This window comes from Rhincodon typus, chromosome 5, assembly GCF_021869965.1.
Source record: "Rhincodon typus isolate 14 chromosome 5, sRhiTyp1.1, whole genome shotgun sequence".
Lineage (NCBI taxonomy): Eukaryota > Metazoa > Chordata > Chondrichthyes > Orectolobiformes > Rhincodontidae > Rhincodon > Rhincodon typus.
This window is the reverse complement of record NC_063336.1, coordinates 83955818-83981956: the sequence shown is the minus strand read 5'-3', so window position 1 is coordinate 83981956 and position 26139 is coordinate 83955818. Positions and strand designations below refer to the sequence as shown.

General features: G+C 41.3%; 1 protein-coding gene across 1 annotated transcript in view; it reads left to right on the top strand.

Moving 5' to 3' along the window:
- strn (striatin, calmodulin binding protein) overlaps positions 1–26139 on the top strand; it is a 126075-nt gene that overhangs the window by 56572 nt on the left and 43364 nt on the right. The window contains exons 4-7 of the mRNA XM_048596436.1: positions 4935–5013; positions 5709–5876; positions 9071–9221; positions 19315–19453. Coding sequence (XP_048452393.1) covers positions 4935–5013; positions 5709–5876; positions 9071–9221; positions 19315–19453 — 537 coding nt within the window. The remainder of the gene's footprint in view (positions 1–4934; positions 5014–5708; positions 5877–9070; positions 9222–19314; positions 19454–26139) is intronic.

Here is a 26139-nt window from a genome sequence, read left to right as displayed (position 1 = left end):
AGTAGTGAGTTGAGCTTGCGAGTGAGAAGGCTGTCTGTTGGTCAGTCTTATTTAAGAAAAAGTTGCATTATTATTTAAGTGATTTATGCTGTAAATCAAGTATAACCATGATGTCTATACCCCCTGCATTTCATTTCTATTGGTGTGTGTTTTTGCATTGATTACGTGGACCTTTCGATTTTCAGGAAAATTTGATCAGTTGGCACACTCCTGGTCCCATATGTTCTGGATAATAAAATGTTTGCTGCTAGTAGTCAGAGAAGTTTAAAGACAAACTGGAGCTGAAGTGTTGTGCACAAATGGAGCTTTGGTTGATAGCCGATTGATAACTGGACAATAGTCTGTTAACTAATGGCAAAGGTCTTCTGCCTGCCAATAATTATGTGACTGTTTCTCAGGGAGCTGAACAGCTTGGGATTATGAACAAAATACGGAGATGCGTTCAGGCAGCCAGTAGTTCAGGAACTCTCTCTATTCACCCCAGAAAAAGCCACTTTAAGTTGAAGAAAACCATTTTTCCTTTGGTTCAGCAGTTGTTATAAGCTGTGACTTTTAACTGATAAGTCAGAGACCTTTTATAAGTGAACCAGTCACCCGATGAATCTTTGAAACCAGTGAAAGCTTCCAGAAAAGGATGGCTAAGAAGCAGCATTCTGGCCAGCCCAAGTATAATAAGAACCATCTCAGCAGCCCTTGTGAACAGGAACCACTGAATTATTTTACCTCTAGCTAGAATTTATTTACTTGCAGTAAATAGTAGCTTTTGCCAAGTACAGAAACCTGGTGCATATTTTCTGCCCTTCTGGATTTAGAAGGCCAGTGAATGAGGATTTTGCCTACTTCTTAAAATCTTTAACTTGTAATAACTCTGGGAATAACCAGGCTTGATTTCCAGTGCAGTGCACTGCACCAGTGAGTCATGACATGATTGTGCTCTTTTCCAATTTAGCTTAACTTGTATAAATCACTCCTAACTGACTTTCTTTCCTTTGACCTTGACAAATCATAAATGATTCAGAATACTTCATCTGCACAGTGTCAACATCCTCAGCTTTTCCAAGCAACATTGGCTTCTTGTGCCTTAAAGCATTGACTTAAGAAACCTTGTTCTCAATTTCAAGTTATTCTACATTCCTTCCCTTTTCTGCTGTAGCAGGCTTTGTTGCACTGACTTTATAATCTGCACTATGGGTAACTACTTTTTCTGTTTCTCCTTTCTTGAATTCTACATTGGTACCCCTGTGGTACTACCTCATCCTCCGTGTTGCTTCTCATCTTTTCCTTACTTCCCGTTTCCTTCATATGCAGTTATCCTACACAGTTCAATGCATTTTATGCCATCTTCCTGTGTAATGAACAAGAGAGAAAATGTAAGCTTTGCTGTGCATCAAAACAACTGCATCCTGCCACAGAGTCCCACACACCTCAAAACTTCAATAATTAAATACTTTAAGTTGTTAAAATGAAAATGTAGGTTATAAACTCCTTCCTTGAGTAGTAACATAAAGCTAGAAATGTATGTTTCTTAGTCATTTGTAAATGCCGATTGATTATGTTAAGCTACAAGTTTTTTTGTGCTATTTCTCTCCAGTTACAACATTTAAAACACACTTGGATAAGTACGTGAATAGGAATGGTTTTGAGGAATATGGGCCAAATGCAGGCAGGTGGAACCAGTTTGGTTTGGAATTATAGTTGGCATGGACTGGTTAGCCCGAAGGATCTTGTCTCCCTGCTGTATGACTCTATGACTGTCTGGACTCAAGACTGAAAGGTTTTGTTTAAAGCACTAGTAAAAGTTGCAAACTGGCATGAATATCTTATGATTCTGTTTTGATAATAAGTACCACAATTGATGAAATTGTAACCTTTTGATTTTGGAAACCAGGTTTGAATCCAACCATAATTGATGACCTAAACGTTTCTTCTGTCTGATAGTATGAAAATGACTTTTGCGTGTTTCAAACCAGCTCCTAACAAGTAGGGATTTCAGAACTCATTGGTATCAGATGATAAGCCCCTTCAGCCATTGTTGATCATCTGCTCCAGTTTACCAATTGTGCAGTTTTCTTTTCATCAATTGGATCTTCTGTTGAGAATGTCATATTTGATTGTGTTAAAGAGCCCACACCCATTCCTCATTAGAATGTACCCAACTTACTCAGGTCCAAAGGAAACAGCCAATTGTCAGGAACTTCCAAGTGTGCGCAGGAATACTCTTTCTGGTAATCCGCTAAAACGATTAAACTTGCTAGAACAGATCATTAATGAGGTTCCTGCTGCTTCTCTAACTCTGGCTATCTGACGTGTTAGACATTGGTAGTATGTTGTAAGAAATATAAAATGCTATGTTGCATTGCATGGGGAGAATTGCAGCCCTTGGTGATGGCTATGCCATGTCAGGCTCTATTAATAATCGTAATTCATTACAATAATATTCACAGGGTGCTTGGCTTGATATGGAAATGAAAATAATCATATCTGCACAATAATAGATGCTTTTCACAGAATGATAGAATGTTTGGTTAAATGCATTGTGTGAGAGCACTTTGTCAGTACTGGAAGACTGGAAAATGCTTATTTCACAGCAGCAATGTTGATCAAATTGAGTATAAAATTCACCAAGATTTTTAAAAATAATTTTCCCTTTGTGACGATACATGCAACATTGTGACAGTGAAGTGTGAAAAGCCAATGCAAATTACAAATTTATTGTTAAAAGTTGAAAATCTTTAAACTATTGTAATGATGATTTAAAATAGTTAAGATTTAAACAAGGCCCTGGAACATTACTTGAAACAACTCCAATGTTCTGACAGTGGAAATACTGCTTTATATCATACAGGTGTGTTAGACTTCCAGGAGTGGCATCAACTCCTTAGCAATAGAAGCACTATAGGTGTAACAACTGCTGAACAGTTGTTCAGCATCTGGGGTTGCATGTTAGATAGTCTTGCATCATTTAGGTTTTGTATTATAAAGTATCACATTTTTCACTTTCTCAGGAAGTTCCAAACCACTTCATGATGAATAAATTATTTTTGACATGCCTGTCACTGTTATGCAAGCAAATGGAGGAACCAACCTGTGCACAAGGATGTGTCTGAAGTAGCAAATGAAATTAAGACCAGTTAACCTATTTTGTTGCAATTAGTTGAGGATTGAACGTTGTCCAATAGAACATAAAATAGTACAACACAGTACAGGCCCTTCGGCCCACGATGTTGTGCTGACCTATTATCCTACTAAGCTCAATCTACCCTGCATACCATACATTTTACTATCCTCCATGTGCCTATCCAAGAGTCGCTTAAAAGTCTCTAAAGTATCTGACCCCACTACCACTGCCGGCAGCGCATTCCACACGCCCACCACTCTCTGTGTGAAGAACCTACCTCTGACATCTCCCCTATACCTTCCTCCAATAACCTTAAAATTATGTCCACTTGTAATAATCATTTCCGCCCTGGGAAAAAGTCTCTGACTATCCACTCTATCTGTGCCTCTCATCATCTTATAAACCTCTATCAAATCACCTCTCATCCTTCTTCGCTCCAATGAAAAAAACCCTAGCTCCCTCAACCTTTCCTCATAAGACCTGCCCTCCAGTCCAGGCAGCATCCTGGTAAATCTCCTCTGCACCCTCTCTAAAGCTTCCACATCTTTCCTGTAATGAGGTGACCAGAACTGAACACAATATTCCAAGTGTGGTCTAACCAGAGTTTTACAGAGCTGCAGCATAGTCTCACGGCTCTTAAACTCAATTCCCCTGCCAGTGAAAGCCAACACACCATACGCTTTCTTTACAACCCTATCAACTTGGGTAGCAACTTTGAGGGATCTGTGGACGTGGACCCTAAGATCCCTTTGTTCCTACACACAGCTGAGAATCCTGCCATTAACCCTGTATTCTGCATTCAAATTCGACCTTCCAAAATGAATCACTTCACACTTTTCTGGGTTGAATTCCATCTGCCAGTTCTTTGCCCAGCTCTGCAAGCTGTCAATGTCCCGTTGCAACCTACAACAGCCCTCCACGCTGTCCACAACTCCACCAACCTTCGTGTCATCGTCAAACTTGCTAACCCACCCTTCCACTTCCTCATCCAAGTCATTTATAAAAATCACAAAGAGCAGAGGTCCCAGAACAGATCCCTGCGGCACACCACTGTTCACCGAGCTCCAGGCTGAATACTTTCCATCTACTACCACCCCTCTGTCTTCTATTGGACAGCCAGTTTTGTATCCAGACAGCCAAATTTCCCTGAATCCCATGCCTCCTTACTTTCTGAATGAGCCTACCATGTGGAACCTTATTGAATGCCTTGCTAAAATCCACATACACCACATCCACTACTCTACCTTCATCGATTGTGTTTTGTCACATCCTCAAAGAATTCAATAAGACTTGTGAGGCATGACCTGCCCCTCTCAAAGCCAATACTAGGGGACCTAGCTCCTCTTTAACAAGTCTCATGAAACATTTTATTGCCGTCAGAGCAACCAGATAAGAATGCTCCTTAATATTCCACCTAGAAGACTGTTATCAATTAATACTGCAGTCCTTGCATATTGCTCTGATGTATCAGTTCAGGTTATGTTGGAAGGGCAGAAATGAGTATAAATTCAACCACAAAGATAAGTGTTTAGCTTTGGTTTTAATTTTTTTTATTAAAAGCTTAGAATAGACCACCATTTGAAAAGATTGATTGGTTGCTATCTGCTTTTTTTAATGTTACACATGTTACCAGTCTCTGACAATTACAAGAGCTCTGCTATTCCCTGGTTAAATATACAGTTGGTGATGTGCAACATTTTACTCTTGTTTGACAACAGTCTCCACTCAATAATCTGATTCCAATTATTCCTGAAGTAAGATTATTTGATGAGTAGTTGAGGAGTGAGGAATTCAGACTGAATCATTGTTTTTCTAGATGAAGGGAATGAAAATGAAATACAGACAACACAAAATAATCAATTAACGTGGAAGCAAGGGCGACAGCTCCTTCGTCAGTGAGTATCTGCATTTAGTTCTGTTTCAAAAATGCTTTGTGATTCTGGTATCTTCAGTGTTTCACCTTAGCATCAAAGTTGCGAACTGTTTATTTCCTTATTCTAATTCAGATAAGTAAAAATATTAGACTATCATCTTGATTTAAATTGTAGCATTTTAAAGAATTAATATTAAACATGATTATGTTCAAGATCAGAATGAAATAAGATGCTGGATAGGATGTTGGTTGTTTTCTAACAGTAAATGGGCTAGCTTACACATTACATTTAGAGTAATATTTGCACGTCTTTGTTATGTATTTGATGTATATTTATTTTTGAAAAAAATCAAACCCCATCCCCCTTACGCCAATCTAAAGAAAAAAAAAACTAGAGTGTCTTACTACAGACAATGTAATGAATGGTGAATTGTTAACAATAGCCCTGTGCTGGGAGCTTACATTTTCCTAGTGACTGTAGAGGCTGGTACTGGAAGAGACATATCACTTTGACCCTGCAGCTGGTACGAGTGACTTTTCGTTTTCCAGTACCCGTTGCAGAGTAGAGTGGAGAAAAGGATTTGTGGTGTGTACATTCTCCTCTTTTTCTAAATATTGCATCGTTTGTAGCTGGTGTGTTTTGCTGCACAAGTTGTGGTAAGGTTTCAAGATATTGGTCATTATGCTTAAGACTGCTCTGATTCACTGATTCTCTAGATACCTACAGGAGGTGGGTTATACAGACACCATAATAGATGTGAAGTCAAAACGAGCACGGGCACTTCTTGGCCTCTCTAGTGATCTAGATAAATTATCAGAAAACAAAAATTTGGAGCCTGTTGTAAATGGTGGAGAAACTGTAATAAAAGGAACAAACATGATTGGGTAAGTGCTGACACCTCCTATCACCGGTGTGTGGTTACTTTGTTTAAAATTTAAATTTAATTTCTTTTGTGTTAAATTCACTGTCCTTTGAATCCAAGATTTCTAAGCCTTTTATATACTATCATTGTTGGGAATTGTACACTTGTGTAATATTCAGATTTCTTTATGTAGATTCATTAACATATAACAGGTAAGCTTTTGAACTTGTAAACAAAGACAGACATATTCCGATGCTGTGGCACAACAATCTGATTTATCTGCAGAATTGATGAGAATTGCATGCTGGCCCAGTCAGTTAAACTCCTTTTACTTTTTTCCTTAGGATGGAACAAGTAGTTGTGTTTCTGTATTTTATCTAGTATGGTACAAGCAGAGACCACAACCTGATATTCCTTAATGTAAAGTTAAAATCTCTTAGTTGTTGAAAATTTATTTTTGCCATTTTTGGGCTGTTATTTGTTTACTATCACCGATGTCTGTGTTCCTTTTCTTAGTTCATTCATGGGATTCATTGATGAAAACAATAAATCTAACATTACTATCAAAGGCAAGGAAAATGATTCACCCTATAAACAAGTACCTGAAAGGACTAAAGCTTCTTTGCAAAGATTTTTTTTCCCTCAATTGAATCAAAGGTTCATCATTTCAAAGGACTTGGATTTGATGCAAACAAAGTATTGTGCACAAAGTGCACTCGATAACATTAAAGAATGTTAGATTGCTGTTTTCTGTTTGCCGTCTTGTTCATTTGCCCCAATCCCAAGCCTCTGTTGTGCGTGAAGGCTTAGGAGAGGGCAGTGAAAGGAACATAGTGAATGAGGGAATGAGAGGTGCAACAAATGAGATAGACGTCGAGTGGTAGGAACGGTCAAGGTAGGGTAGTAGAAGGGTTGGAAGAAGTGGTCAAGAGCAAGAGAGAGTCAGGTAGAAAGAATAAGTGAGTTATCAGGATTTAATAAATTAAATTAGAGGATCTTTTTGGGTCTGCTGCGATCAAGCCAGCTAACAGCTTTTTGATGTAAAACTTTACTAACAGGTCAGAAACGTAGTCTACCCTTATTACATATTTTCTTGTGGGAAAGTGATTTATATTCAACATTCCATTTTATAGAAACAGGTTAGGACAGCTAAATAAGAGATTGTTATTGTGCTCCTGTTGTAAAATGCTGGAATTATAATTTAATAATCCCTAAAAGAACAATTGCTGAATGTTATCCTCACTAACTGGTGTTTTCTTTGCTTTAATTCAGAGTTATACTTGAAAAGGAAATAAATTGCATTGTGCAGTGCCATGTGGTGAGCATGGTGGGAATGGAACTGATAGAATTACTGTACAGAGAGCTGCCGTGGATTTGATGTGCCAAGTAATGGGCTTCTCTGCCATAGTGGTTTTATGATTCTTAAGTGGGACAAATTGAATAGCTCTTTCAAAGCAGTGACTCAGTTTGTGGAATGACTTGCATTTGTGCAATAAGATTATACAAGAACATTATTTGGCATGTTTCTGAACACAGTAACTATTCCTCCTGGTTTGTGATTTTTTGTTTTTTTTGTTTTTGGCCGACTATTTTTTAGTTTCGTTTGTGATTACACTCCAGACATTATTTTACATAACTTTGCATCTATAGGCCTGACAGTCTTGCTTCAAAAGAAGTGAGAAACACATCTAAAAAAATTACATGTAGTGTTGCAATAAAAGAAAAATGAAGAGCAGATTCCATCAAGAGCCTTTTACTTTCTTCTAATGGTCTGTTAGAGTCATAATTTCATAGAGTCGTACAGCACGGAAACAGACCCTTCATTCCAACTTGTCCATGCCAACAGATATCCTAAATTAATCTGTTCTCATTTGCCAACATTTGGCCGTATCCCTCTAAGCCTTTCCTACTCATGTACCCATCCAGATGCCTTTTAAATGTTGTAATTATACCCACCTCCTCCACTTCCTCTGGAAGCTCATTCTATACACACGCCACCCTCTGCTTGAAAAAGTTGCCCCTTAGGTCCCTTTAAATCATTCCCTTCTCACCTTAAACCTATGCCATGTACTTTTGGACTCCCTTACACTGGGAAAAAGACCATGGCTATTCACCCTATGCATGCCCTTCCATGACTTTATAAACTTCTATAAGGCCACCTTTCAGCCTGTGACACTCCAGGGAAAATAGCCCCAGCCTACTCAGCCTCGCCGTATAGTTCAAACCCTCCAACCCCAGCAACGTCCTTGTAAATCTTTCCTGAACCCTTTCAAGTTTAAGAACATCTTTCCAATAGCAGGCAGACCAGAATTGAATGCAGTATTCCATATTCTGTCCTAACTAATGTCCTGTACAGCCACAACATGACCTTCCAACTCCTATACTCAATGCACTGACCAATAGAGGCAAGCGTACCGAATGCCATCATCTCTACCCTGTCTACTTGTGACTTTGCTTTCAAGGAACTGTGAACTTGCACCCCAGGGTCTCTTTGTTTGGCAACACTGTCCAGGACCCTACCATTCTGCGTATCAGTCCTGCCTTGATTTGCTTTACCAAAATGCAACAGTTCACATTTATCTAAATTAAAATTCATCTGTCACTCCTCAGCCCATTGACCCATCTGGTCAAGGGTCCGTTGTTGTACTCTGAGATAAACTTCTTCATTCTCTGCTACACCACCAATTTTGGTGTCATCTGCAAACTTACTAACAATTCCTCCTATATTCTCTTCCAAATCATGTATAGAAATGACAAAAAGCATTGGCACAGCACCGATCCTTATGTACACAGCTGGTAACAGGCCTCCAGGACAAAACAAAAATCCCCCCCCACTACTCCCTGCCTCCTACCTTCAAGCCAGTTTTGTATCCAAATGGCTAATTCTCCCTGAATTCCATGTGATCTAACATTGCTAACCAGTCTACCATGCAGAATCTTGTCAAAAGCCTTGCTGAAGTCCATATAGACGGCGTCCACCGCTCTATTGAAGAATATATATGACCAGATATGGGACCAGTTTGCTCATCATCTGGGGAATAAAACATTGAGAATCACTGAGAATAGAGGATTTGATTTGAAGCACAGCATGTTATAGAATTGTACCTTTACAAAATAACTGCGTGCTATTTTTTCCCCCCAGAAATTCTGTCATAGATTGCCTGTGTTAAAAAACATGTGAAAGATTATATAATTTAGTTTTGAATTTTTTTAAAGAAATTCCGGAGAGAAGGTTAAACCACTTTCAACGGATTCGGCAGATGTGCTGGAAACATTGAATTTCCTGGAAAATGCTGCAGCAGAATTTAGTGATGAAGATGAAGATGATGAAAATGATGGAAAGGAGAGGACAGTTAGCGATAGTTCGGTAGGTCAAATGATTGGGGCCATGTATATAAATGTGTTGAAAAAGTAGTGTGTCAGTATAATTGTGGTTTATCTGTGTGCTGAATGCTTTAATTTCTTTTTCTGAAGAGGTTCAGTTATAGTCCTCTGCTCAAATTGATCTAAAACTCGGAATGTTGACAAGGCTGGCATTTGGTGTCCATCCGTGGTTGCCCTTGAAGTGAATGGATTTCTAGACCATTTCAAGGGTTAATTAAGAGTCAACCACATTTCTGTAGATCTGGAGTCATATGTAGGCCAGACCCGGTAAGGACAGCAGTTCCCTTCCCTTGGGGATGTTAGTGAACCAGATGGGTTTTTATAACGATTACATGGTCATCATTAGCCTAATGTTTACATATATACTTTATTGCCTTGGAGGGAGTACAACATAGGTTTACAGGAATGATATCTGGACTTTAGAGGTTAAGGTACGAGGAGAGATTAGACAAAGTAGACCCAGAATTTCTCTAGAATTTAAAAGGTTAAGGGGTGATCTGATTGAAGTCTTCAAGGTATTAACTTGAAAATGCAGGGTAGATAAAGACAAATTATTTCTACTGTTTGAGAATTTTAGAACTAGAATTAGTCTGAGAATTAGGGCCAGACCAGACATCTCAGGAGAGATGTTAGAAAGCACTTCTACACATAGCATGGTAGATGTTTCGACATCTCTTCTACAAGCAGTAGTGGATGCTAGATCAGTCATTAAATTTTTGTTTATTATCTCAAATTTGAAATTATCTAATGTATTGAGAGATACGTGCCAAAGGCAGGTGTATGGAGTTAGACCACAGATCAGCCATGATCTCACTGACTGGTGGAACAGGCTCGAGAGGCTGATTAGCCTACTCCTGTTCCTATGTTCCTATTGAATTCATGTTTCACCAGGTGCCACTTGAACCAATGCTCCCAAAACGATTCAGAAAAGCAGTGAGGAATAAATGGGTCATTCTCGCATCGGCATTCTGTGATGAGTGCAATATCACAAGGGTTAGTACTTGGGCCCAGCTGTTTACAATATATGTTAATTATTTGGACTTGGGGACCAAATGTAATATTTCTAAATTTTTAGCTACGTAGGAATGTGTGTTGTGAGGAAGATGAAAATGTTTTCAGATGGATTTGGACAAGTTTAGTGTTTGGGCAAGAATATGGCAGATGGAATGAAATGTGGAAAAATGAGGTTATCCACTTTGGTACAAAGAACAAATGTACAGAGTTTTTAATAAATGATGAGAAGATGGAAAGTGTAGAAGTACTAAGGTCTTATCAGTAAGTCATTGAAGGCTAACATGCAAGTGAAGCAAGCTATTAGGAAGCCTAATGGAACAGGAGCTTTATCACAAGAGGATTTGAGTTTGAGGGTAGTCAAATGTTGCTTCAGTTGTGTAGGAGCTTGGTTAGATCTCATTTGGAATATTGTACGCAATTTTGTCTCATGAAAGGTATTTTTGCTGTGGAGTGAGTGCGAAGGTTCACCAAACTTGTTCTGGGGATGACGGGGCTGTTCCATAAAGAGAGATTAGGCAAACTGGGCATGTAATCTCTCTATAGAGTTTCAAAGAATGAGAAGTGATCTTATGAAACCGACAAAATATATCAAGGGTTAAACAAGCTAGATGTAGGTAAAATGTTTTTCCTGACTGTGGAGTCCAGAACCAGGAGGCATAATTTAAAAATAGAAGGGAAGCCATTTAGGACTGAAATGAGGAGCATTTTTATTTTACTTGAAGGTTTTGAATTCTCTTCGAAATGCTCATTCTTATTTGAAGTAGAGATTGTGCACCATTGTTAATCAAACATTTATCAGAGTTATGGTGTGGGTAAAAGGCATCGAATTATTCAATCAGCATCAATTAAATTAAATTCAGGCTCAACAGGTTGAATGACCTACTCCTGTTCCTATCTTCCTATGAAGAAGAGTCTGTCCCACTTAAATATTAACTTTATTTCTTTGCACAGTTGCTGCCGGACCTGCTGGGTTTCTGTAGCATTTTCTGCTTTTCTTCCTTAGAACCTTATCTTGGATCTCTGGATTATTATTATCTAATAATTAGAAAACCAAATGGTATTTTAGCCTTTCTAGAAAAAGAATTTGAGTGCCTGGATAAGGATGGCATGCTGCAATTGGTGAGACATAACCTAAATGTTGTGTACAGTTTTGTCCCACTTTTCAAAGGAGGAGTATACTTGCTGTTGAAGGAGTTCAACATATCCCTGGTGTGGCGGAATTATCTTCTGATGCGAGATTGAGAAAATTGGGTCTGTATTTCCTAGAGTTTCAAAGAATGAGGGGTGACTTCATTGAAACTTAGAAAATTCTTACAGGCTGTGATAGGGAGGACATAGGTGAGATGTTTCCTCAGGCTGATGAGTCTAAAACTAGGGAATGTAATGTCGGGTAAGAGGTAGGCCATTTAACAGTGAGATGAGGAGGAATTTCTTCATTGCAGGTTGGTAAATCTTTGAAATTTTCTACCTTAGAGGTCTGTAGAAGCTCAGTCATTGAGCATGTTCAAAACAGAAATTGATATTTTAATGGCATTAAGGGATATGGAGATAATGTAGGAAAGTGACATTGATGCAGATGATGGGTACTTGAGTAATCATGTTACAGATGAGGACATCGACTCAACACACCCTAAGCATCATCATAAAACCTAAGACTTTCTGAAGTTTCCTGTACTTTCTTCAGCAGAGTCCACTTCTCCTGGCAGATGATCAACTTCCCCTGTTTTACCCCTCTAATTGTAGATCATCACTTGCAGTGTTTCACTTCAGAAATTACTTGTACAGTACGCAGTGCATCTAACTGCTTCTAAATCTGTAATTTTATGCTTTAATGAACCTGCCTTGGGGAATCAGTACCTGCAGTTGCCATAGACCACCATTGTGCGATCTCTGTGTAATGCTGACTTCCAACGCCTTGCAACAGTTGGCCTCAAATACAATAAATAAAACAATTCACTCTGGATGTTTCAGTTCAAAAATTTCCCTGCTTACACACCTAAATATGGTGTACATGTGCCGGTGTTGGTCTAGGGTGGACAATGTCAGAAGTCACACGACGCCAGGTTATAATCCAGGTTTATTTGAAATCACAAGCTTTCAGAGTGCTGCTCTGTCATCAGCTGAAGTGGAGGGAATGCGCACGGGGACAGAATTTATAGGCGGGGCAATCATTTCAGGAAAATTTTACATAATTGAGTATCAGAAGATAGTACAAATGGTGTGAGTGGAGTGTCGACAGGCTGAATAACAAGTCTTTGCCAGTGATCAAAAGTGTCAAACGGCATGAGTAAAGTGTTAATAGCTGAATAGTAAGTGAAGGGATGATCTATGATCCAATTACTTTAGGCAGCGAGATAATTACAAAAAAATCAATAATAAGATGGTGCTAGAGACAAACCATATGCTGGAATAACTTGATAGGTATAAGAGTAGCATGACGACATCTATTCAAAGTAACAAGTAATCCAAAGCTGTACAAACTAATTGAGGTAGAGAGATCATAACGAGTTATCAAGGTGACGGTGTCAAAACAGAACAGTTAGAAAGACTTCACAAACACAGAACAGTTCGGTGGGGTTACATGTAGCGCAACATGAACCCAAGATCATGTTTGAAGCCATCTTCATGGGTACGAAAATTGGCTATTAGTTTCTGCTCCGTGATTCTGTGTTGTCTTGAAGGCCACCTTGGAGGATGCTTCTCCGAAGATCGGAGGCTGAATGTCCTTAACCACTGAATAAAAACCAAAAGAACTGCGGATGCTGTAAATCAGGAACAAAAAACAGAAGTTGTTGGAGAAGCTCAGCAGGTCTGACAGCATCTGTGAAGAAAAACTCAGAGTTAACATTTCGGGTCTGGTGACCCTTCCTCAGAAGTTCTGAAGCAGATGCTGTCAGACCTGCTGAGCTTTTCCAGCAACTTGTGTTTTTGTTCCTTAACCACTGAAGTTGTTCCCCAGCTGGGGAACATGACCAACAGAGTACCCTTCGTTGTCCAACACTGATCCAGAGCGGAGAAACTACAGCATGATCTCGCAGCCTTTCAACATGTCATCGATGATGACAAACATCTCGCCAAGATCATCACTACGCCCCCACTTCTTGCCTTCAAACAACCACCAAATCTTTTACAGACCATTGTTTGTAGCGAACTACCCAACCATCAGGAGAATAGCGACCACAACACCACACCAACCCTACAACGGCAACCTCTGCAAGACATGTCAGGTGCTACCATCGCACATGGGAACACCATCCACCATGTACACAAGGCACTCTGGTGAATTGGCCAATGTTGTCTAACTCATATGCTGCAGGAAAGGATGCCCCGAGGTATGGTATATCAGCGAGACCATGCAGACGTTATGACAACGGATGAATGGTCACTGCACAATAATCGCCAGGCAGGATATATAAATTCTGTGCCTGTGCACTTACCTCCGCTTTACCTGATGAAGGAGCAGCACTCTGAAAGCTTGTGATTTCAAATAAACCTGTTGGATCCATGCAGGATCACAGGTATATCTCTGATGTTCAACGTTCCATGGACAGTTGCTCTCGCCGCATCCTGAAATCCACACTCAGTGCCATGAGGCGTCACACACTCATTCTCGACCTTTCTCTCCTACAGCATCACATCATGCTGGCTCACTTCTGCACCATTCCGCATTTTCACTTCAACTTGCGGCTCATTTGCCAGGCTAACCAGAAACTTTATCTTTTCCTTCAGGCATCAAGGCCCACAAGATGCAACAACTCAGATACCCATGACTCTGGAATCTTCTTCCCCTCTCCTTCCCTCTGACTCCATCCCCTCCCCCAACTCTACCTCCTGTCAGGTATTCACCATCCCTCGTAACCTTCCGCTCTCCAATGCTGAACATTTTGTACTCAGCAAAGGTCTCAGCTTTAACCCTCTGCATCCCCACCTAAACGAATTTCGGGCACGACATGTTGTTGAACTCATCTTCCACTGTCTTCTCCTCCATGCCCATTTCTTTGCACAAGAGTCCTCTCCCTGTCCCACAGACCCCTTTGCCCAGTTCCAATACTCTTCTTCCACCTAGATCCCTCCCTCTGACCTTTTACCTGCATTTGATCTGTTCATTGAGAACTGTCGATGTGACATTGGTCACCTCAATTTCCCTGCCCTCTCATCCAATCCAACCTATCTCCCTCCGAACTGACTGCCCTCCATGCACTTAGATCTAACCCTGACTTTGTTATTAAACCTGACGATAAGAGTGGTGCTGTTGTAGTGAGGCATACTGACCTCTACATTGCAGAGGCTGAGCTCCAGCTCTCAGATACCTCCTCCTATCTTCAGCTGGTCCATGACCCCACCATGGCACATCAGGCCTTTGTATCAACTATGGTAACTGACCTCATTTCATCTGGTTAATGCTCCCCCCCCAAACAAAAAAAAATCTGCCTCCAAGCTGATAGGCCCCCAGACCCACACAGCCCCTCCTTCCAAAAATCTACAAACAGGACTGCCCAGGGCAATCCATTGTTTCAGTCTGCTCCTGCCCGACAGAACTCATCTCTTTCTACCTTGATTCAGCCTTTTCTCCCCAGTCCAGTCCCTGCTCATGTATATCCGTGATTCTTCTGAGGTGTTAAGCCAGGCTGCAGCTGCCGCCTCTTTACCATAGATGTGCAGTCTCTTTACATGTTCATCCCCCACCAGGATGGTCTCAGAACTTTCCGCTTCTTCTTGGAGCAAAGGCCTGAGCCGTCCTCACCCACCACCACCCTCCTCTGCTTGGCTGAGCTTGTCCTCGCCCTTAACAACTTCTCTTTTTACTCCTCTCATTTTCTTCAGGTCAGCGGGTTGGTCACGGGAGCCCATATGAGCCCCAGTTATGACTGTCTCTGTTTCTTCGTGGGGTACGTGGAACATTCCTTGTTCCAGTCCTATTCCCCAACCCCACAGCTCTTTCTCTGATATAGCGATCATCAGTGCAGCTTCCCCCCGTCATCCGGAATTGGAAACGTTCATTGATTTTTGCTTCCAGTTTTCACCCTGTCCTCACTTTCACCTGGTCTAGGTAATGTACAGAGCTTCATAACCAAGCAGCTGAAGCCAGTTATGTAGTCGTTAAAATTGGTCACAGTCATGAGGCTAGAATTGGAGCAGCACAGATATCTTAAATGATTAGAAGCACAGACTTGCCAGGTTAGATGACAGAGAAGGGAAACCCTTGTAGATTTAAAATTGGAATGAAAGAAAATGAAACCTGTAAAGGTCAGCAGGCAGAGGGGTGATGATTGAACAAGATTTGTTAAGAATTAAAACATAGATGTCAAGTTTATAGAGGGTAGAATGTGCAATGCCAGCCTGGAAGTCCAGTCAGGAAATAACAAAGATTTGATAAGGGTTTCAGCAGGGGATGAGCTGAGGCAGAATGGTGTCAGGCAATGTTATAGCATTGGAAATAGCTGCATGTGTAGTTGGAAGCTCAACTTGAGGTCAAACATACACCAAGGTTGCAAACAATCTGGTTCAGCCTCACAGTTTCAGAGCCAGTGATTGCGTCAGTATCCAGGAAACAAAAATTTCCCACAGGTTTTGAAGACTTTGGTCTTCACTGTATTTAATTTCATGAAATTTCTGTTCATCCAGCATTGGCTATCTGACAAGCAGTTTGACAATTTAGCCGAGTTGTTGGTGAGTTAGAGCTGGATGCCATCAGCGCGTGTCATGGATGCTGCTGAATAAAAGTGAGATGACATGACTTGAGTATTTTGTGTGTTAAACTTTTGTGTTTCATAACTTTGCTTGGCTACTCCATGTACTGAATGTACACTGTCCTGTGAACACAGCAGCAAGAAGTTGCATTTATGCAGTGCCATTGCAAAATGAAACAGAGCACTTGAGGCCAAGTCAAGATAAATGGTTGCTAAGCCACGGAAGGGGTGTGGTTAGCAAAAGATTAATTAAAAATGTTTTTTTTCCAAGGGGCGTAGAGACTGAGTAAAGTAGAAAGAGATGAAGCAAACTGTGCAGACATTCCGTAATGTTGGGGTGAATGGAAGAGGAATGCACCAAATTGGGTGGTGTTGTGAGGAGAATGCAAGGGGGTGTTAAGGTAATTTAAACAAATTGAGTGGGCAAACACATGGCAGATGCAGTGCAGCATGTCAAAATTGAAGTTATGCATTTCAATGTGAAAAACAGAAAGGAAGAGTATTATTTAAATGGTAATATATTGGGAAGTATGAATGTACAAAAGGATCTGGGTGCCCTTGTACACCATCAATAAAAGTCGCTGGATAAATGCATCAGGCAGTTAGGAAGGCAAATGGTGTATTGGACTTCATTGCAAGATAATTTGAGTTCAAAAGTAGGATATCTTGCAGCAGTTATACAGGGCTTTGGTGAGACCACCCCTCGAGGATCATGTTTAGGTTTGGTCTCCCCAGCTAAAAATATACCTGACATAGTGGGAGTACAGTGGAGGTTTATTAGACTGACTTTGGGCGTGGCAGGACTGCACTGTGGAGAGACATTGGTTCAACTGGGCCTGTAGTCACCAGAGTTTAGAAGGATGAGAGGGGATCTGATTGAAACACGCAAAATTCTAACAGGGCTAAATGGACAGTTGCAGGGAGGATGTTTTCCCTCCCTGGTTGAGGAATGTAGAATTGGGGTTCAACATTTAGGTATGCCATTTGGACTGAGATGGAGGAAAAGTTCTTCACTCAAAGGATGGTGAACCTGTGGAATTCTCTACCACAGAAAGCTGTGGCAAGAAAGAGGCCATGTCACTGAATATATTCAAGGAAGAGATAGATACATTTTGAGATTTTTAAAGGAATCAAGGTATGGGAAAAAAAAACATGAATATGGCAATTTGAGAACATCAGCCATGATCTTATTGAATGGTGGAACTGGTTTGAAGGGTCAGTTGGCCTACTTCTAGTTTCTATGTTTTATATTTTCTAAACCACAGCCAGAGGAGGGAAGTATTTGAGGCGCTGACTGCTAAAGTTTAGAAAGGAAGAGGCTGAAGCTATGATCTGAGATGAGAACAATTTATGAGAAAAGAAAGTGAGTTTGGAGATGGTGAATCTAAAGGAATTAAGTCAGTTTGTAAAACAGTTTGTTAGCAACATTTTTTTGATGATGCTTATTAACTGTCTGTTCAGACACACAGAGTTGTGAGCCAAAGTCCAGTTGAGTTGATCTTGTGAGGTACACATTCAAAACCTGTCAATTAGAGGCTTTCTAGCGCTGACTAAATCGGTCACTCTGCTGGGAGAAATTCTCCCAACCACTCCTAAATGGATCAGAAGGTGGAAGTGGTATCAGACGACAAGGGAGATACGTGGTGAAACAGGGCGCATGATTCGTGTTTCATAAATAACTAATAAAGAAGCTGTGGGACTTGTTAATGTCAAAATGACAGCCTTCTCTGTGCATATTAGCAAGACTTATACTTCTGTGCAGGGTACATTATTATCAAGGAAATGGTATAACAATATAAAGGGGGATGACCAAATTTTAAACTCTGGTCATTTGTAGGGAGAAATTGCTATTTTGCCCAGATGCTCTGTTTATCATGAGGTGCATGAGTGACCTGTGACCTTAAGCTTCAGCAAAACATGCAAATTGCAAGAAATCTGTTATTTATGCTAAAACTCCTTCCTAACCTACTTTGACCTTTCTCTACTACTCAACATAATCTTTTGAGAGAATATTTTGTCAAAAGGGCATCACTGCAAAGTTTCAGACAGATGTTAGACCTATCTTCTCAGATGCTACGTGGTGATCTGCAGTGCCAGTCTAGAAGTACAATTGAACCTACTCGTAAGTGACAGCTGATTGGCAGTAATTGTACCACAGTCAGTCAGTAGATTCCATCATAAGGATCGCAGCAAAAACTTTTCTTTCTGATTTGAGTTACCAGCGGGCAAGACATGAGACATAGCAACTGGAGTATGCCATTCAGCCTATTCTGCCTGCCTAACTGCTCAATATGATCAAACATTTCAGTGCCATTTACTCACCAAGTCCCCATAACTCTGATTGCACCCTGGTAATCAGAAATCTATCTCTGCCTTAAACATTGAGACTAACTACCCATAGCCCTCTGTTGAAGAGACTTCCAAAGATTCGTAAAATAATTTCTCCTTAACTTGGAACTAAGTGGCATCCCCCTTGCTTATAAATAGTGTCTCCTTGTTCTAGACTCCCCAACCATGTTAAACATCTTACCTGCATTTACCCTGTCTGACTTTTTAAGTATTTTGTAGGTTTCATTGAGATCACCTCTCATTCTTCAAAACTGGAGAGAATACAGGCTCAGTTTCCCAATCTCTTCATAGGACAGACTGCCATCCTGGAACATCCTGGTGAACCTTCATTGCAATATCAAAAAAGCGACACTTCTTGGATTCTTCACCTTTGCCAAAATGTTGGTTGTTCTCCAGCAAGCACTTTGGTGCAGCATTGTCCAATGGTGAATATTAAGAATTACAGTGGAGGAAACAGAACAGCTAGAGGAGCTCTGGTTGTTAATAAGGTGCACATTATTACAACATCATTGAACATGGTGATTTCACACTCCTCCACATCAATTTCAGTGTGTAATACATAAAGGTATAGTCACCATAGTCTGACTAGACCATAGGCTGTCCTGCCAGAGAGAGAGACAACTGGTGGTGGTTTTGGGGTTGGTGGTTTAAGGATCACCGCACCTCAGGTGAGGGCAGAGGCTGAAAAGGAACTAACACAGTTGTGCACTATATTATACACTAGCTATCAAGAAATGTGGTCCTTTGAAATATAACTTCTGAACATGCTTTTCTTATCAAAATATACTGCTCAAGATGGCAACTGCAAGACATGTGAATGTTGACATAAAATTTGATCTAATGATAAAATATATTTCTGACAATGGTAATGTTTGTTAACTATTTCCACTATGTAGATTTTATAATGGTTGTGGAAGCCCATGACAGATATAGTTATTTGCTTGGTTTACCTTAGTTGCTGTTTATATAATGCAGTGTAATGTCCATTCTTGTTCATTGCTCAAATTGTCATCTTTTAACCAGTTTGTTAACAAAGGAGTGTCTTCTGATCCAGTGGAGGATATGGATACTGAGGAAGCACTACGAGAGTTTGATTTTTTGGGAACATCAGAAGAGGAAGGTGCAGGAGAGTTGAGAAGTACAGGCAGTGGAGCAGAATGGGGTAAGATTTCGCAACACTTTGTTATGACAAAGACAGTTGATCTTACTTGCCTTCAAATTTTGTTTAAGGTCAAAAATTGTTGCACATAAGAGGAATGCATTAAAGATAACCTTCTTCAGTTCAAGAGGTTTTCTTGATGCTTCTTGATAAAGGACAAAATACACAAATATTTACCAAAGTGAATCTGCATAAACAAAAGTAGGCATATTTATGACCATCTTTCTAAGATAAATATCATCTGCTTCATCACCATTTTATACTTCCTGCAACATGTACTGGATCATCTTGAATTATTATGGATCATCTGAAAGTGTCATTGACTCAGGGTGAATTGCAGAATATGTTGTTTTCTTTCTAAAAATAGAAGTGTGTTGGTCACTAGTTGAGCTATCCTGGAAATAAGTTCTGTTTTTTGTGTGTTGCATTTATTATTGTGCAAGGAAAAACGGCGTGATTTTCCTGTTACTTGGGATAACTTTAGTTTGCCTCATTGAAATGGAAAGAATATTATCTTAATATGGTTAAAAAGAACAAGAAGGAATAAATGAAGGAACGCATTTTGCAGGGGGGACGGTGGGAACCTCGACAGGAGGAGGGAGCGGCATTGGGAGGACATCGCTGGCAGGGGTAATCATGGGAAGGCGATGGGTGGAATTGGGGAATTCTGGATTGGGAGGAATATGTCAATGGGGGTGGGATTGGGGGAGGATTCTGGGTCAGAAGGAATATGTCAACAGAGGCAGATTGAGTAGAGATACAGGGCAGTGGTACATGCCCTCACATTTCACCTGGTTGCCCCAATGTATTGGTGGGTACTACGGAATACATTGACGAGGGAGGTGTTATGAGGCTGAGTGGATTACAGGAGCGATGCAGAGTTGGGGAATGTATTGATGAGGGTGGGTTCGGAGGGGGCAATGGTGGGGGAAACATGGGGGTAGCATTCTGGGGGATAAATCCGGTGTTCTAGCATGTCATTGAAACCTGGGAGGTACATCAGCATGGCGTTCAGAGCAAGGTTGCTGGGAAGTGGTAGGGATGGTGTTCTCAAGGGACATTGGGAAGGAGAGATCACGGGGGTATATCAAATAGGATGATGGGAGGTAAGATTGGAGGGAACTGTCACTGGGGAGTGGGGGAAAGAGAATGCATGGGAATTTCGAAGAGGTGTGGCACAGTAGAAGACAGAATGGGTCATTGAGCATTGAAGAGGCTTTCAGGGACAACATTACAGGCAAGTACCAGACATTCAGTGAGTCATAGGGACATGACAAGCAGGAGGGACAGATATGATGTGGGTAGCAGAGTGGCACTATGCCGCAGTCGACAGGCAGTGGTGGGTTGGGAGATGTCATGGAAGCTGGAGTATGTATAGAGGTAACTACATAGACTGGTGGATGCTGTACAATGGATGGGGATAGTTGGGCATCATTGCATGTGGATGGTCAGGGTCAGTCATAGCTGCTATGTGTGCTCATTTGTTTGGGCCAGCATGCATGGCAGGGAATTCATGCACAATTTTATGTGTGTGTGTAGGGGAGGGGGAGTACTCACATGCAGTTTGTCAGGTGATAGCATTTTGTCACCTATGCTTGGTTGGAAGAGAGGGCTCATCACACTTACGAGTTTTGTCAGGATCTGGAATGGGCAAGTTGCAACCGTGCTTTGTCGGTGCTGCTGAAGTGTAGGTGTGTGCTGGGTATAGTCATCATGCTGACCAGTCAGTAAGCAGGACAAGGTGGTGTGCTAGGTGGTTGTGGCAGTCATTGTGTATGTATTTTGTTAGATATTAGAAGAGCACAGCGTATGGGACTGTGTTTGAGAATATAAGTGACTAAGTAGTTGGATTTATGGTACTGATAAATTTGAAATTGTTTAATTTTACCAACTATGTGTTTTGAAAGCCTGTTTTAAGTCAAAAGAATCGATTATATTTCTGGATAGTGGCATCTTCAGAATGCTGAAGTTGCTAGAGTTGTGTATGCTCTGTGGTCTCTGTATTTTTATCATACATTAAATTAAAAGTAATGCTTTTTAGAAAAAAAATTAGAGAAATTTAATTATTATGCAGCTAGTTTGAAGATCATTGTAGAGTATTTTGGGTAAATTAATTATTTTGAAAATGTCTATTTAAAAGGCAACAAATGAAAGCAGTGCTACAGTGTGGCATGTGCGGTTGGTGTGAGGGCCAAAAGGAGAAAACTACTGGTTGCACCAGGACAAGGTCACTGCAGTTTCATCATTATCTCTATGGATAGACTTTAACATTTTACAAGTCTAGAACTTTATGGTTCTCGTTGTCTGTGTGGGCACTTTACAAAAACAATCCAAAAGTCTGTTTTTCTCTTTGCCCTGAATCACCATCTGTTTTAAAGATTAAGGAGGTGATAGCCTTGTACTGGTATTGATGCTAGACTAGAAATCTGGAGACCCAGGTAATGTTCAGAGGACCTAGGTTTGAATCCCACCGTAGCAGATAATGAAATTTAAATTTCAAACTATAATTTGGAATTAATTGTGAGCCTAAAATCACTTTCAATTGCTGTAAAAAACATATCCATTTCCCTTAGGGATGGAAATCTGCCATTCTAACCCAGTCTGACTTTTAACTGTCCTCTGAAATGGTAAATGACGTTAAGTAAATAACATGAAATGACACTCAGTTCTATCAGTTGCTACAAAGTCTAAAGAAGAGAACTGAAACCAGACTGACCACCAGGCATTGATAAAGGGACCAGAAACAGCAGTAGTCAACCTTGCAGTGCCTCCTTGTTAACATTTGGGGGCAAGTGCCAACATCGGGAAAGTGGGAAAGCGGTCTTGCAGACTGGTCAAACGATGGCCTAACAGTCATATTCACGGAATCATGCCTTACACACAGTGTCCCAGACAATCGCATCGCCATCCCAAGGAATACGCTGTTTTGCTGGCAGGGCGGACCCAGCAGAGGTTGAGGCACTGCAGTATGCAGTTGGGAGGGAGTTTTTTTTCTTTATTCTTTCACAAGAAGAAGGTGTCCCTGGCTAGGGCATTTATTGCCCATCCCTAATAGCCCAGAGGGCAGTTAAGAGTCACCCACATTGCTGTGGGTCTGGAGTCACATGTAGGCCCAGACCAGGTAAGGAAGGCAGTTTCCTTCCCTAAAGGATATTAGTGAACCAGATGGGTTTTTCCCAACAATTGACAATGGATTCATGATCATCATTAGACTTTTAATTCCAGATATTTATTGAATTCAAATTCCACCATTTACCATTGCAGAATTTGAACCCACGGTCCCCAGAACATTATCTGGATCTCTGGATTAACAGTGCATTGATAATACCACTAGGCCATCATCTTCCCCCGAAGGGGAGGAGTTGCTGTGAGAGTCCTCAACATTAACTGTAAACCTCATGAACTCTTATGACATGAGGTCAAATACAGATAAGGAAACTTTCTGCTGTTTGCCACGTGTGTGTCCTCCTGGCTGAGCAATCAGCACTGTTCCATATCTACTTCGATGAAGCAGAAGGTAGCAAGTGTCTTCCGTGCCCGTTACCAAGAGTGGCTCGGCAGCACTGTTATTGACTGAGCTAGTTGCATTCTAAAGGACATCGCTGCTAGACTGGGTCTGCAGCAGTGTGTGAGGGAACTAACAAGAGGGGAAAAAATACTTGACCTCCTCCTCATCAATCTGCTGGCTGCAGATACATCTGGCCTGACAGTATCAGGAAGAGTGACCACAGCACAGTCCTTTTGTAGATGAAGTCTCAATATCTTCATATTGAGGATACTATCCATCATGTTGTGTGGTACTGTCACCATGCTAAATGGGATACAGTTTGAACAAACCTAGCAACTCAGAACTGGGCATGTACAAATGTGCTGAGGGCCATCGGCAGAACTATACTCCAGCACAATGTGTAACCCACCTGGCCTGGCATATCCCTGCCACTCTACCATCAGCATCAACCCAGGGAATCAACACTTGTTCAGTGAAAGGTGCAGAAGGGTATGCCGGGAACAACACCAGGCATGCCTAAAAATGAAATGTCAACCTGATGAAGTTACAAAACCAGACTACTTGGTGTCAGGGATTGGTGTAAGATAGTTATCAGAGCTAAATGATTCCACAACCGATTAAAGAGATCTAAACTCTGCAGCCTTGTCATATTCAGTCATGAATAGTGATTGACAATTAAACAATCCACTGGAGAAGGATGCTGCACAAATATCCACATCCTCGACAATCTGAGAGCTCAGCACTTCATTGCAAAAGCCAAGGGTGAAGCATTTGCAGCATTCTTTAGCCAGAAGTGCCGGGGATTATCCATCTCTGCCTCCTCCAGTGGTCTCCACCACATACCTATATTCGGCCAATTCGATTCACGCCACACGATACCAAGAAATGGCTGGAGGCACTGGATACTGCAAAGGCAAAAGACCCTGACAACATTTCGGCCGTAGTGCTAAAGACTTGTGCTCCAGAACTTGCCCATACCTAGCCAAGCAGTTCCAGTACAGCTACGACATTGGCATCTATCAGGTGATTGTGCAAAATTGCCCAGGTATGTCCTGTACACACAAAGCAAGAAAAACTCAACCCAACTAGTTACTAACCCATCAGTCTACTCTTGACTATCTGTAAGGTGATGGAAGGTGGCGTCAACAGGGCTATTAAGCAGCACTTGCTTACCAGTAGCCTGCTCCTGATGCTCATTTAGGGTTTCAATAGGGCAACTCAGCTCCTTGTCTCATTACAGCTTGAGTTCAAATATAGAAGAGCTGAATTCCAGAATTGAGAGTGATTGCTCAACATATGTAATGAGGGACATCTTAAAAGCTATTATTGAAGATATTAAAACAAGGCACTTGACTAAGTTTAAGCTAATCATGTGGAGCCAACATGGTTTTGTCAAAGGGAAATCATGTTTTAGTAATATTTTGGAGTTCATTGAAGTGGTATCTTTGCTGTGGATAAAGGAAAACCAGTGAGTGTATTGTACTCAGATTTCCAGAAGGCATTTGATAAGTGGCACATCAAAGGTTATTGTGGAAAATAAAAGTTCATGGTTTTGGGGGTAACATGTTGGCAGGATAGAAGATTGGCTAGCTAACAGGAAGCAGAGAGTAGGAATAAATGGACCTTTCAGGATATCACAAATGGTGTACCACAGGTGTCTGTGCTGGGGCCCCAACTCTTTTCTATTAATATAAACTATTTAGATGAAGGAACCAAAGTTACAATTACTAAATTTGCTGTTGACACTAAGGAAGGAAAGTGCGTTTAGAGGTGGGTATAAGGAGCTAACAAAAGGATGTGAATAGGTTGAGGGAGTGGACGAAGATCTGAATGGAGTATAATGTGGGAAAGTGGGAAATTGTGCATTTTGGCAGAAAGAATCAAAAGCACATTACTTAAATTGTGCGAGATTTCAGAGTTCTGAGATGCTGAGAGATCTGAGTATCCTAGTGCATGAATTTGCAGAAGGGTGGGAGGATGCAGGTTCATCAAGTAATCAGGAAAGCTAATAGAATGTTACGTTTTATTGGCGGGGAATTGAATGCAAGAGTGGGAGGTTATGCTTCTGTTACATAAGGCATTGGTAAGACCACTTCTAGAATACTGTGTACTGTACTGGCTATTGTACTAATGGAAGGATGTAAATGCATTAGAAACAGTTAAGAGAAGGTTCACTAGATTAATAAAAACCAAAAGAACTGCGGATGCTGTAAAACAGGAACAAAAGCAAAGTTGCTGGAAAAGCTCAGCAGGTCTGGCAGCATCTGTGGAGGAGAAAACAGAGTTAATGTTTCGGGTCCGGTGACCCGGTTCTGATCATCAGACGCCATTTCTGCCACCTCCAGCAAGATGCCACCACCAGACACATATTCCCCTCCCCTCCCTTGTCCGCCTTCCGCAGGGACCGTTCCCTCTGGGACACCCTGGTCCACACTTCCTTCACCCCAACACCTCCCCACAGCCCTACAGCACCTTCCCCTGTAACCGACGAAGGTGCGACACCTGCCCATTTACCTCCTCCCTCCCCACTATCCAAGGGCCCAAACATACCTTCCAGGTGAAGCAACACTTCACCTGCACTTCCAAGAATCTGGTCTACTGCATTCGCTGCTCACAATGCGATCTCCTCTACACTGGGGAAACGAAGCATAGACTTGGCGACCGCTTCGCAGAACATCTACGTTCTGCGCGCAAAAAAGACCCTGAACTACCTGTTGCCTGTCACTTCAATGCGCCACCCTGCTCTCTGGCCAACATCTCTGTCTCCGGCTTGCTACAGTGTTCCAGTGAAGCCCAACGCAAGCTGGAGGAACAACGCCTCATTTTCCGCTTGGGGACCCTACAGCCCTCTGGACCCAATATTGAGTTCAATAATTTTAGGGCCTAAACTCTCTCCCCAGCCCCCCACCCCACACACCAGGCCTTGTTACCACATAGCCTGCCACTACACACCCCCTGTTGTTAGTCACTAACAGTCCCCATTTACAACTATTCACCCTCCCAGCCTGATCATTAGCAACTCCTTTGTCTGTCCAACTGTCTTTCTCTCTCTTTGGGCTCTATCCAATCGTTTACTCCCTACCCCACCCACCTCCCTATTTTCTGCATATAAAGTGATGTTTTCCCAGCCACCATTAGTGCTGAGGAAGGGTCACCGGACCCGAAACGTTAACTCTGTTTT